Source organism: Oppia nitens, unplaced genomic scaffold, assembly GCF_028296485.1.
Source record: "Oppia nitens isolate AA-2021 unplaced genomic scaffold, nextdenovo-longstitch-racon4-pilon3 scaffold22_pilon_pilon_pilon, whole genome shotgun sequence".
Taxonomy (NCBI): domain Eukaryota; kingdom Metazoa; phylum Arthropoda; class Arachnida; order Sarcoptiformes; family Oppiidae; genus Oppia; species Oppia nitens.
The window spans coordinates 1,464,656-1,477,441 of NW_026533202.1; the positions used below are offsets into that span (position 1 = coordinate 1,464,656).

General features: G+C 37.0%; 2 protein-coding genes across 2 annotated transcripts; both read right to left on the bottom strand.

Annotated features, from left to right (window-relative positions):
• Positions 1 to 7,963: 7,963 nt before the first annotated feature.
• LOC128953541 (uncharacterized) lies at positions 7,964 to 11,808 on the bottom strand. The gene has a single exon (XM_054299029.1). The coding sequence runs from the start codon at positions 11,628 to 11,630 to the stop codon at positions 8,043 to 8,045; it is 3,588 nt and encodes a 1,195-aa protein (XP_054155004.1). The 5' UTR covers positions 11,631 to 11,808; the 3' UTR covers positions 7,964 to 8,042.
• A 180-nt stretch (positions 11,809 to 11,988) lies between these two features.
• Positions 11,989 to 12,483, bottom strand: LOC128953507 (uncharacterized). Its single transcript, XM_054298990.1, has one exon. It carries the CDS (start codon positions 12,481 to 12,483, stop codon positions 11,989 to 11,991), a length of 495 nt encoding a protein of 164 aa, XP_054154965.1.
• Between the last annotated feature and the right edge of the window lie 303 nt (positions 12,484 to 12,786).

Here is a 12,786-nt window from a genome sequence, read left to right on the forward strand (position 1 = left end):
CGTCACTTATAATAACCGTATGTTTGCTAATATTGTTTAACAATATAGTTGTCATGTTTATCGATGTCGACAACAATTGTCAACAATTGTTGGCACTGTTCGGTGATTTTGAATATCATTATAATATTGTTATCGCTATTGACTTTGATGTCATCGTTAACCTACTGTTATTACTATAACTACAACCCAATGACTGCTGGCATTGAACCGACATTTTTACGGGTTTTCCATATGATGTCCGGTTTGCGGACACCGGCCAGCGTTGGTCTCAGTGATCCCCGTGAGATACATAAGCTAATTATGATAATGCGCTGGTTATGCCGTTACTTTCAGCTAAACAATAACATCCTGTGTCCACCGTTTACTTGTTTTATATGTTTGTTTGGTTATCTATTGAAACTACCAGTCAGCTATGTCCTAGTTTATGGTATACCCAATGCACTGCTACTGTCCCTATGGATACATTATTGGTATTGAACACATAATTGAAAAAGAGAAAGATGTTTACCGATACGAGCGTTGCTGTTATCTACAGGTACCCGAAGGCGGCCATATTGTGGCCATCGAAAATTGGGAGTCAGGACTTGAAGAGATCTGGTCGCGGCATCGGTACGAACAGTTGCATCTGGCAATTGTTCGCCACAGTCAGCCAGGGGGCAGCTATCTGTATGAACATCCCAGCGGGTTTCAGGTGCCGGCCGATGACCAGTTGTTCAGAAAGATTATATGCAATCAACTTGTTTTCAATACTACAGCTACGACAGATCAGAGATCGCCTTCACCACCGCCACCATCGGACCGGCAACTGGACATTGATATTGTCAATAAGTGTACAGAAATCAGACTGGTTTACGGCGACAAAGTTGGCGTTCAATTAGCCAAAGATAAGGTCTATCCAAAAGAATTCAATTTCTATAGTTTTACACCCGAAGCCAGTCTATCGACTATTAAATCGTATTGTCCGCCGCCAGCCTATCCACCGGTAAAGGTAACCCTAAATGACCAAAACTATCGGCTATACTATTTGCCACAAAAATTATCTCTAGTGGCCGACGGCTCCGACAAAAAGTATCATCTGCGGACAGTCTTTACTAAATACAACATTTGTCAAAAGACCTACAAAACAGAACTGGGCGATACAACTGTCTATCCATTAGGAAAACAACAGGAGTCATCAGTACTGCTTGAACTGAGAAAAGAGTCGGCCGTTTTCAATGAATACAAATGGCAGTCAATCGACAATCCATTTGATTTCAAACATTTGCTGGAAAATTGCGAAGACTGTCGATTGGGTGTCGACGGCAGATACTATCAGAAGATGGACAACAATGTTATCGGTAAAGTCCAGTGTCTTTACTACGAGTTTGTCGAAAGCGAAAACAAAAAGACAATACCGGTAACCATTAAGTCGAAAGTTGATGACTTTATTGCCAGCGGACGCAAAGGTTTGATCAAAATGTTAACCGATAGCCAAATGAAGTCATTGACTGATAATAATGATTTCGCTTCACCCCAGTATTCGCCGGGCAGTTGTAGTCAATCATCAGTGCAGAGGACAACAACAACAACATCAGCCAAAACAACAACAACATCGCCATCAAAGACAAGGTCCACATCATCGACGACGACGACGTCGAAAGAAAAGACAAAAGAAGAAGAAACAGAAGAAAAGAAGAAGAAGAGATCCACCGATTATGAGCCATCCAGGGATGACTACTACCATCCAAGCGGTTCGGCCGACACTAGTAGTAGTAGTAGTAGAGGACAAAAGCGTGGTCTTCCTTCTTCTACTTCTTCAGCGGCTAATCGACAACAACAACAACAACAAGAAAGAAGCAGAAGAAGGACGAAGAGGAGAGGTATAGACGGGGAAGACGTTGATTGATAACACAATCACAGCCATCATAGACAACAACAACGACAACTGGATTATCATATTATTAGTACTATTAGTAATAGTAATAGTCGTTAGTATTTGTTGTTAGAAATTAAACCGAAAATCAAAAACCAAATAATATATTATTTTTATTTAATTATAATATTATTTATTCATTCATTTATTTAGTATTTTAATTATTTCATACGAATTCATGGATTAATTTTTAATATATTAGTTTAAACTCTAACCGATTGATAAAAAAAATCAATTCAAAAAACATTTATCTAATAAAAATTAGCGCTGTTTATAATTTATTTTTTGTTTTTATAAATTGTTTTGAAACCTTTTTTTTAATTATTTTTACAACAATAAAAAAAATTATAATTGAAAATTATTTTTCTAAATTCAAAAGTTTTGAAAAAAACAAATTTTTTAATTTAGTTTCACAACAATTATTTGAATGTTTTTAAATGAAAGCAATAATTCAACAACAAAAAAAATCAATGAAAATCAGTTCAATAATTTCAATCAATCAATGATCGTCTAAACTTTCAAACAGATAATTCAATCAATCAACTGATAGACTAAACCTGTATATACAGACCTACCACACACACACGTACTACATTGACACAAACTACCGGTGCTGTTCATCATCATCATCATCATCATCATCATCATCACCAACAGCAACAATAACAATGAGCACCACCAGCAAAGAGGAAGGAGAGATCAGTAGCGATGAGGAAAAGTCTGAACAGATCATTGCTGCCAATGAGGAACTGGATGTTAGTTCAATGGAAGTCTATTTTAACAAAACTAGTGAATCGTTTTTCTATTTAAGAGACGCCTACTATCAAGTGAATCCTACATCGTCATCATCATCATCAGCATCAGCATCACAACCACCAATACCACCGGTGGTGACATCGACAGCACCATCAACTTCACATCAACAACAACAACAACAACACCAACCATCGGGAACTACTACTACTACTGCTAGACAACAGCTATCGTTCTGGTCGTTCAATGGCTATCATCGGGTTTATGGACTCTATGTCCATCGGGACCACTATTATAAGAAACATGTCATAACTTCATTGAATGCCTTTCAATTTGCAACCAATAAGCCGATTGAAGGTAAATCGCATCGCTTTGCCCTATATTGGCCACTGAAACCGTACGTATGTCAATACTACGACCAATGTTACGACCAAATCGGTCGGATCTGTAAGTTGACCGCTAAGTTCAAACAACAGTTCTGGTGGTACCAGTCGATGACCTCAATGTTGGTCATTGGTAGCAATGCTAGCCAACTGATGATGGATATGGCTGGTGGACGTGAGGATCAGCTACCGCCGGAACCGGCAAGCGTTAAACTACTCTATTATGGCGATCAGGATTCAAACAAATACTTTTGGACACTAGCCAGACGTCAGTTGGGCACACATCTGGCCATTCAACGGGACGGAAAAATTTCGTCTACCAGATTATTTGTCCGATTGGCTAACAAACCCGAAAAGTCCAAGAAGTCCAAGGAGTCTAAGAAGTCCAAGAAGTCCAAGAAGTCCAAGAAGTCCAAGAAGTCCAAGAAGTCCAAGAAGTCCAAGAAATCCAAGAAGTCTAAGTCCAATGACAGTAGTAGTAGTAGTAGTAGTAGAGATCAAATTGACATCCAATTTGATATGAATCCATCAGCGAAACTCAATGCCCAATATCCGACTATACGTAATGAAAAGGATCTGCAGCTAACCGGTGGTCGAAAGGTAATGAATCGACAAGTGTTTACAATGGGTCTAACCTATAGGCGATTCGGTAACGACAACGAATCACTGGTTTATTTGAAGAAAAATACTGACATCCGTGGCCCGAAACTAGAGTTTAAAAAAGTACCGATAGATATCTGGAATCCTAATGGCCAGTACCGTATAGAGCGGCACTTGCAAACCGATGACCGAATCTATAGTCGATTACAGTTGGAAACCGATCCGATCAGCTGTGGCGGTGTCTGCGAACTGACTGAACAACTATTCAAAACTGCTTACTTTGATGCGGATAAGCCGTCAAATCAATTGTTGGCGACTGGTGGACAATGTTTTGCATTGTATGTATGTGCCGGAGCCAAACTGATAGTCAGAGATAGTTATCACAACGAACCGGACAATGAGTCGCACAATCAGTCGCTTGTCGAACAGGGAGGTGTGGTTGTAGTCGAAGACCTCCTATTCATATCAGTGCCCGTCGAAGATCACACTGTCGCTGGTGGCGGTCGTATCAAACGGTGGCCATGGAAGCAGTTTTTCGAAAAATTTACCGATAATAAAGAAATGGCCGATAGATTCGTGTATAAATCAAATCCGGTAATATTTTTGGGCGCAAATGAATCCGATTATAATACCATTGCCTGGCAATTGACTATCGATAAGAGAGGCAGTGAACGGCCAGTTAAAAATGAGACCGATGTTTACCGATACGAACGTCACTGTTATCTACAGGTACCCGAAGGCGGCCATATTGTGGCCGTCGAAGATTGGAATTCAGGATTGGAAGAGATCTGGTCCAGGCATCGGTACGAACAGTTACATCTGGCAATTGTTCGGCACAGTCAGCCAATGGCCTATTTGTATGAACAGACAAAACCCAGTGGGTTTCGGGTGCCGGCCGATGACCAGTTGCTCAGAAAGATTATATGCAATAAATTTGTTTTCAGTACTACAGCAGATCAGACATCGCCTCCACCACCGCCACCAACGGACAGGCATCTGGACATTGATATCGTCACAAATTGCGAATATATCAGTCGGGTTTACGGCGACAAAGACGGGGATCAATTAGCCAGAGATAAGATCTATCCGAAAGAATTCAATTTCTATAGTTTTATACCCGAAACCAGTCGATCGACTATTAAATCGTATTGTCCGCCGCCAGCCTATCCACCGGTAAAGGTAAGCTTAGATGCTGAGATCAAAGGCCATCGGCTATACTATTTGCCACAAATATTATCTATAGTGTCCGACGGCTCCGACAAAAAGTATGATCTGCGGACAGTCTTTACTAAATACAACATTTGTAAAAAGACCTACAAGACAGAACCGGGCGATACAACTATCTATCCATTAGGCAAACAACAGGAGTCAACAGTACTACTTGAGCTGAGAAAAGAGTCGGCCGTTTTCAATGAATACAAATGGCAGTCAATCGACAATCCATTTGATTTCAAACATTTGCTGGAAAATCGCGAAGACTATCGTTTGGGTGTCGACGGCAGATACTATCAGAAGATGGACAACACTGTTATCGGTAAAGTCCAGTGTCTTTACTACGAGTTTGTCGAAAGCGAAAACAAAAAGTCAATACCGATAACCATTGATTCAAAAGTTAATGAGATTATTGGCGACAAAAAACAAGGTTTGGTCAGAAACATGATAACCGATAACGAAATGCAGTTATTAAGTGATAATAATGATTTCGTTTTTCCCGATTATTCGCCGGATAGTAGTAGTCAGTCATCATCACAGATGACAACAACGTCGACAGCAGTCAAAACAACAACAACTACATCGCCATCAAAGACAAGATCGACATCATCGACGTCGTCGTCGAAAGAAAAGACTAAAGAAAAAGAAGAAAAAAAGAAGAAGGATTCCACCGATTATAAGCCATCTTATGATGACTACTACCGTCCAAGCGGTTCGGGCGCCACTACTAGCAGTAGTAGTAGTAGTAGTAGAGGACAAAAGCGTAGTCATTCTACTTCTTCTTCAGCGGACAAACAAGAAAAAGAAGAAGAAGAAGACTCGAGTAGTAAGAAGAAGAAGAAAGAAGACGAAGAAAAGCAGAAGAAAAGTGAAAGAAGACGTTGAATGATAACAATGACAACAACAACGACAACTGGATTATCATATTATTAGTAGTAATAGTCGTTAGTATTTGTTATCAGAAATTGAATAAAAAAACAAAAAAAAAATAATAATATTTTATTTTTGTTTAATTATTATTATTATTATTCATTATTTACAGTATTATTTATACTTAGTGTTTGTTTTATTTTTTGTTTTCTTAGTTTTATTTATTTTAACTTTCATTAAAAAAAATTATTTTATTTAATAATAATTAAAGTTAATATATTTAAATTTAAATACATAAAATATTTTTAAATTATAATAGCATTTATATTTATCAATATAAATATATTAAATTAGTTTTTAAAAATATAAAAATCTATATAAAATACTTATTTATAATAGACTTATTTAATGTTCAGTCTATTAACTTATTTTTTATTAGATAATTTGTTTAACGATATATATATATTATTGATCTAATAATTAGATAATAATAATAAAATTAAATTTTATAATTAGATAGTAATATATAAGTTATATATATATATATATATATTGATATTGATCAAAAAAATAGTTTTTAGTAAAATTTGAATTTATAAAGTAATAAATAAATGTATATTTAATTTGTTTTATATTAAATTTATAGTATATTAATAGATAGACACAGAAAAAAATGTCTAGTTTTTCGGCCACAAAATTATTACCAGAAAATGTTTGCTACAAATGGTCGGCCTATCATTTATATCGTATCGGCTTATGTAGCCATCGATTACCGATACCAGCCAACAGTACTGATGATAATTGGTGTCCAGTTAAGAGACTATGGTTTAATCGTCCGTCACTTATAATAACCGTATGTTTGCTAATATTGCTTAACAATATAGTTGTCATGTTTATCGATGTCGACAATAATTGTCAACAATTGTTGGCACTGTTCGGTGATTTTGGTTATACTTTTTGGGTATTAAACTACTAATGAATATCATTATAATATTTTTATCGCTATTGACTTTGATGTCATCGTTAACCTACTGTTATTACTATAACTACAACCCAATGACTGCTGGCATTGAACCGACATTTTTACGGGTTTTCCATATGATGTCCGGTTTGCGGACACCGGCCAGCGTTGGTCTCAGTGATCCCCGTGAGATACATAAGCTAATTATGATAATGCGCTGGTTATTCCGTTACTTTCAGCTAAACAATAACATCCTGTGTCCACCGTTTACTTGTTTTATATGTTTGTTTGGTTATCTATTGAAACTACCAGTCAGCTATGTCCTAGTTTATGGTATACCCAATGCACTGCTACTGTCCCTATGGATACATTATTTTTGGAACATACTGTCCTATCAGGTCATCTATTTTTACATACTTTCCCGTTATTTGAAACTAAAATTATTAGTTATTAAACAACAGTTACTGAAACAATTATCGCAACGTTATTGTCAGCAAAATCTATACAAATTAAATATTAAACTAAAATTATTGGACAAATTGTTTAACGAAATCATTGACTATAATCTGAGTTATTGGTCAAAATTTTTACTATATATTTGGCTAACCTATGGTTTAGCGACAATTGTTTTATTATATATGTGGCTATTTATGACACTAACTATTATTATAAAATCTATATTATTTTATACATTCATATTATATTTGACTGTATTTTTATTTATTTTATTTATAGCTGCATCAGTTAATAATCAATTAAACAATTTATATAAATTATTGAATTTAATTTATCATGCTAAATAACTATTGTTTTATGTTTATAATTGTTTTATTTATTTTTTTGTTGTTGAAATATCTTTTAGATTAATAATTAAATTATTTATTAACATTTTTTTTAAATAATAACTTATAATTATTTAATTAAGTTTGGTATTATTATTATTATGTTTAACAATATTGATAAATGTGTAAATACAAACAATTTTAAATTTATTTATAGAAAAAAATTATAATAAAATTATTATCAATTTAATATTACAAAACTAGCATTATTTAATTGATATAATTGGATCAATTAATAATTTATAATTATATTATATTATTGTACATAATTGTAATTACAAAAAAAAACTAAAATATAAGTTAATTATTATTAAATTAAAATAAATAAAACTAAACAAAAAAAATAAAACAAAAACTAATTATGAATACATTGTAATTGAATAATAATAATAATAATTAAACAAAAATAAATTATTTTTTTTAATGCAATTTCTGATAACAAATACAAACGACTATTACTACTAATAATATGATAATCCAGTTGTCGTTGTTGTTGTCATTGTTATCATTCAATGTCTTCTTTCACTTTTCTTCTTCTTTTTCTTCGTCGATTTCTTCGATTTCTTCGATTTCTTCGATTTCTTCGATTTCTTCGATTTCTTGGATTTCTTGGATTTTTTAGATTTCTTAGATTTCTTATGTTTCTTACTTTTTGAGTCTTCATCTTCATCTTCATCTTCATCTTCATCTTCATCTTCATCTTCATCTTCATCTTCATCTTCATCTTCATCTTCATCTTCATCTTCATCTTCATCTTCATCTTCATCTTCATCTTCATCTTCATCTACTTCTTCTTCTTCTTCATCATCATCTTCTTCCTCTTGTTTGTGCGCTGAAGAAGTAGAATGACTACGCTTTTGTCCTCTACTACTACTACTACTAGTAGTGGCGCCCGAACCGCTTGGACGGTAGTAGTCATCATAAGATGGCTCATAATCCGTGGACTTCTTCTTCTTTTCTTCTTCTTCTTCTTCATCTTCATGTTTAGTCTTTTCTTTCGACGACGACGTCGATGATGTCGACCTTGACTTTGATGGCGAGGTTGTTGTTGTCGTTGTTTTGACTGCTGTTGACGACGTTGTTGTCATCTGTGATGATGACTGACTACTACTACTACCCGACGATAACTGGCGAAAAACGAAATCATTATTAGTAGCCAATGACAGCATTTCGTTATCGGTTATTATGTTTCCGACCAAACCTCGTTGTCTGCCACCAATAATGTCCTTAACTTTCGACTTAATGGTTACCGGTATTGACTTTTTGTTTTCGCTTTCGACAAACTCGTAGTAAAGACACTGGACTTTACCGATAACATTGTTGTCCATCTTCTGATAGTATCTGCCGTCGACACCCAATCGATAGTCTTCGCGATTTTCCAGCAAATGTTTGAAATCAAATGGATTGTCGATTGACTGCCATTTGTATTCATTGAAAACGGCCGACTCTTTTCTCAGCTCAAGCAGTACTGATGACTCCTGTTGTTTGCCTAATGGATAGACAGTTGTGTCGCCCGGCTCTGTCTTGTAGGTCTGTTGGCTAATATTGTATTTAGTAAAGACTGTCCGCAGATCATACTTTTTGTTGTCTGGGTGGGAGCCTGTAGATAATATTTGTGGCAAATAGTATAGCCGATGTTTTTGGGCATTTATGGTTACCTTTACCGGTGGATAGGCTGGCGGCGGACAATACGATTTAATAGTCAATAGACTGGCTTCGGGTGTAAACCTATAGAAATTGAATTCTTTCGGATAGACCTTATCTATGGCTAATTGTTGTGGATCTTTGTCTCCGTAAAGCCGTCGAATATATTTGCAATTTCTGACGATATCAATGTCCAGATGTCGATCCATTGGCGGCGGTGGTGGCGATGACTGATCAGTGGAAGTATTCAATACAATTTGATTGCATATAATCTTTCTGAGCAACTGGTCATTGGCCGGTATCTGAAACCTACTGGGACGTACATACAGATAACTGCCCATTGGCTGACTGTGCCGGACAATTGCCAGATGTAGCTGTTCGTACCGATGCCGAGACCAGATCTCCTGAAGTCCTGTCTCCCAATTTTCTATGGCCACAATATGGCCGCCTTCGGGTACTGATAGATAACAGCGACGTTCGTATCGGTAATGATCGTTGTCCTTGTGTTCATAACCTATCTTATCGATAGTCAATTGCCAGGTAATGGTATTATAATCGGATTCATTTGGACCCAAAAATATTACCGGATTTGAATAATCGTGGAATTTATCCGCTATTTCTTTATTATCGATAAATTTCTTGAAAAACTGCTTCCATGGCCACCGTATGATATGACCACCACCACTACTAGTCTTTGTATGATCTTCGACGGGCACCGACATGTACAGCAGGTCTTCGACTACAACCACACCTCCCTGTTCGACCAATGACTGATTGTGGTGTTCATTTTCCGGTTCATTGTGATAACTGTCTCTGACAATCAGTTTGGCGCCGGCACATACATACAATGCAAAACATTGGCTACCCGTAGACGGTGGTGTCGACATCGGATTTGACGGTTTGTCCGCATCAAAGTAATTGGTTTTGTATAGTTGTTCAGTCAGTTCGCAGACACCGCCACAGCTGATCGGATCGGTTTCAAACTGGAATCGACTATAGATTCGGTCATCGGTTTGCAAATCATTACGGTACTGGCCGTCAGGATTCCAGATATCGATCGGTACTTCTTGAAATCTGATCCGAGTATCAATTTTTTCTTTCTTTAGATAGACCTCCGATTTCTGATTAGCACCGAATCGCCTATAGGTTAGACCCATTGTAAACATTTGTCTAATCATTACCTTTCGACCATCCGTTAGCTTCAAATCCTTTTCATTACGTATAGTCGGATATTGGGCAATGACTTTCGCTGAGGTATTCATATCAAACTGGATGTCAACGTCATCACTACTACTCTCACTACTACTTCGACTTCGACTACGACTACGACTTCTACTTCTACTTCTACTTCTACTTCTACTTCTACTTCTACTGTCACTGGATTTAGACTTCTTGGACTTACTGGACATCTCGGGTTTTTTATCCAATCGGACAAACAATCTGATAGTCAACAAACTTCCGTCCGGTTGAAGGGCCAGATGAGTGCCCAACTGACGTCGGGATAGCGTCCAAAAGTATTTGCTTGCGTCGTGATGTTGATCATAAACATCCATACAGCTGGCCGGCGCCGGCGGTAACTGCACCCCACGTCTAGCCGCCATATCCATCATCAATTGGTTAACATTGCAACCAATGAGCATCGTTGAGGTGATCGACTGATACCACCAAAACTGTTTCCTTTGTTTCTGTTGATCGATCTGACCGTTTCGATCGTAGCATTCGCCGTATAGTAAAACAACGTACGGTCTCTGTGGCCAATATATGGCAAAGTGGGCAGTTATGGGTTTACCTTGAAACTGTTTACTAGTTGCATATTGATAGGCAATCAATGCAGTGCTCATTTGTTCAGTTATATAGCGGCGCCGTTGAATATAGAGTCCATAAACCCGATGATAGCCGTTGAACGACCAGAATGATAGATGTTGTCGAGTAGTAGTAGTTCCCAATGGTAGGTGTTGTTGTTGTGAAGTTGATGGTGCTGTCGATGTAACCTGCGGTAGTGGTGGTGGTGGTAGTCGTAGTGGTAACTGTGATGGTGGTGGTGGTGGTGGTGGTGGTAGTCGTATTGGTAATTGTGATGGTGCTGGTGGTGGTAGTCTTATTGGTAATTGTGATGGTTGTCGTGGTCGTAGTAGTAGTGCTAGTGGTGGTGGCTTTAGTCCTAGTGCTAATGGTGGTGGTGGTGGTAGTATAGGTAATGGTGGTAGTGGTGGTGGTATCACTGGATAGTAGGCGTCTCTTAAATACAAAATCGATTCATTGGTTTTGTTAAAATAGACTTCCATTGAACTAACATCCAGTTCCTCATTGACAATCATTTGTTCAGACTGTTCATCACTGCTACTGATTTCTCCTTCTTCATCACTACTGATCTTTCCTTCCTCTTTGCCGGCGATTTCATCCATACTACTACTGCTACTGATCTCTCCTTCCTCTTTGCTGGTGGTGCTCATTGTTGATAAGCACCGGTAGTTTGTGTCAGTGTGTGTGTATGTGCGGTAGGTATGTATGTGTTTAGTCTATCAGTTGATTGATTGATTGAATTATCTGTTTGTTGTCTGAAGAAGTTGTGCTAAAAGTTTAGACTATCATTGATTGTGAAACTATTGAACTGATTTTCATTTATTATTTTTCCTTAAATTTAAAAATTAGGAAAAAAAATTATTTATTTTTTTTATTGTTGTAAAACAATTTAAACAAAATTTTTTTTTTTTTTTAAATTAAATTGTTTGAAATACATTCAGTAAAAATATAAACAATATTTAAACGTCTTATTTCTCTTTTCTTCTTCTTTTGTTTGTCTTCTTTCTTCTATTTCTTATTTCTCGAGTCTTCTTCTTCTTCTTGTTTGTCCGCTGAAGATGTAGAACGACTACGCTTTTGTCCTTTACTACTACTACTACTAGAAGTGTCGGCCGACTTCTTCTTTTCTTCCTTTTCTTCTTCTTCTTTGGTCTTTTCTTTCGACGACGACGTCGATGATGTCGACCTTGACTTTGATGGCGAGGTTGTTGTTGTTGTCCTTGTTTTTACTGCTGTTGACGACGTTGTTGTCATCTGTGATGATGACTGACCACTACTACTACTTAAACTACCCGACAAATACTGGGGAAAAACGAAATCATTATTTGTAGCCAATGTATGCATTTGGCTATCGGTTAAGCCGTTACCGAACAAACCTTTGCGTCCGCTGGCAATAAAGTCAACAACTTTCCACTTAATGGTTATCGGTATTGAGTTTTTGTTTTCGCTTTCGACAAACTCGTAGTAAAGACACTGGACTTTACCGATAACAGTGTTGTCCATCTTCTGATAGTATCTGCCGTCGACACCCAATCGATAGTCTTTGCGATTTTCCAGCAAATGTTTGAAATCAAATGGATTGTCGATTGACTGTCATTTGTATTCATTGAAAACGGCCGACTCTTTTCTCAGCTCAAGTAGTACTGTAGACTCCTGTTGTTTACCTAATGGATAGATAGTTGTGTCGCCCGGCTCTGTCTTGTAGGTCCATTGGATAATATTGTATTTAGTAAAGACTGTCCGCAAAATCATACTTTTTTATTGTCGGCGTGGGAGCCGGCGGCCCCTGTAGATAATATTTGTGGC

Excerpts from the sequence above, each read along its gene's own strand:
- LOC128953541 (XM_054299029.1), bottom strand. The coding sequence starts at position 11,630 with ATGAGCACCACCAGCAAAGAGGAAGGAGAGATCAGTAGCAGTAGTAGT.
- LOC128953507 (XM_054298990.1), bottom strand. The coding sequence starts at position 12,483 with ATGGACAACACTGTTATCGGTAAAGTCCAGTGTCTTTACTACGAGTTT.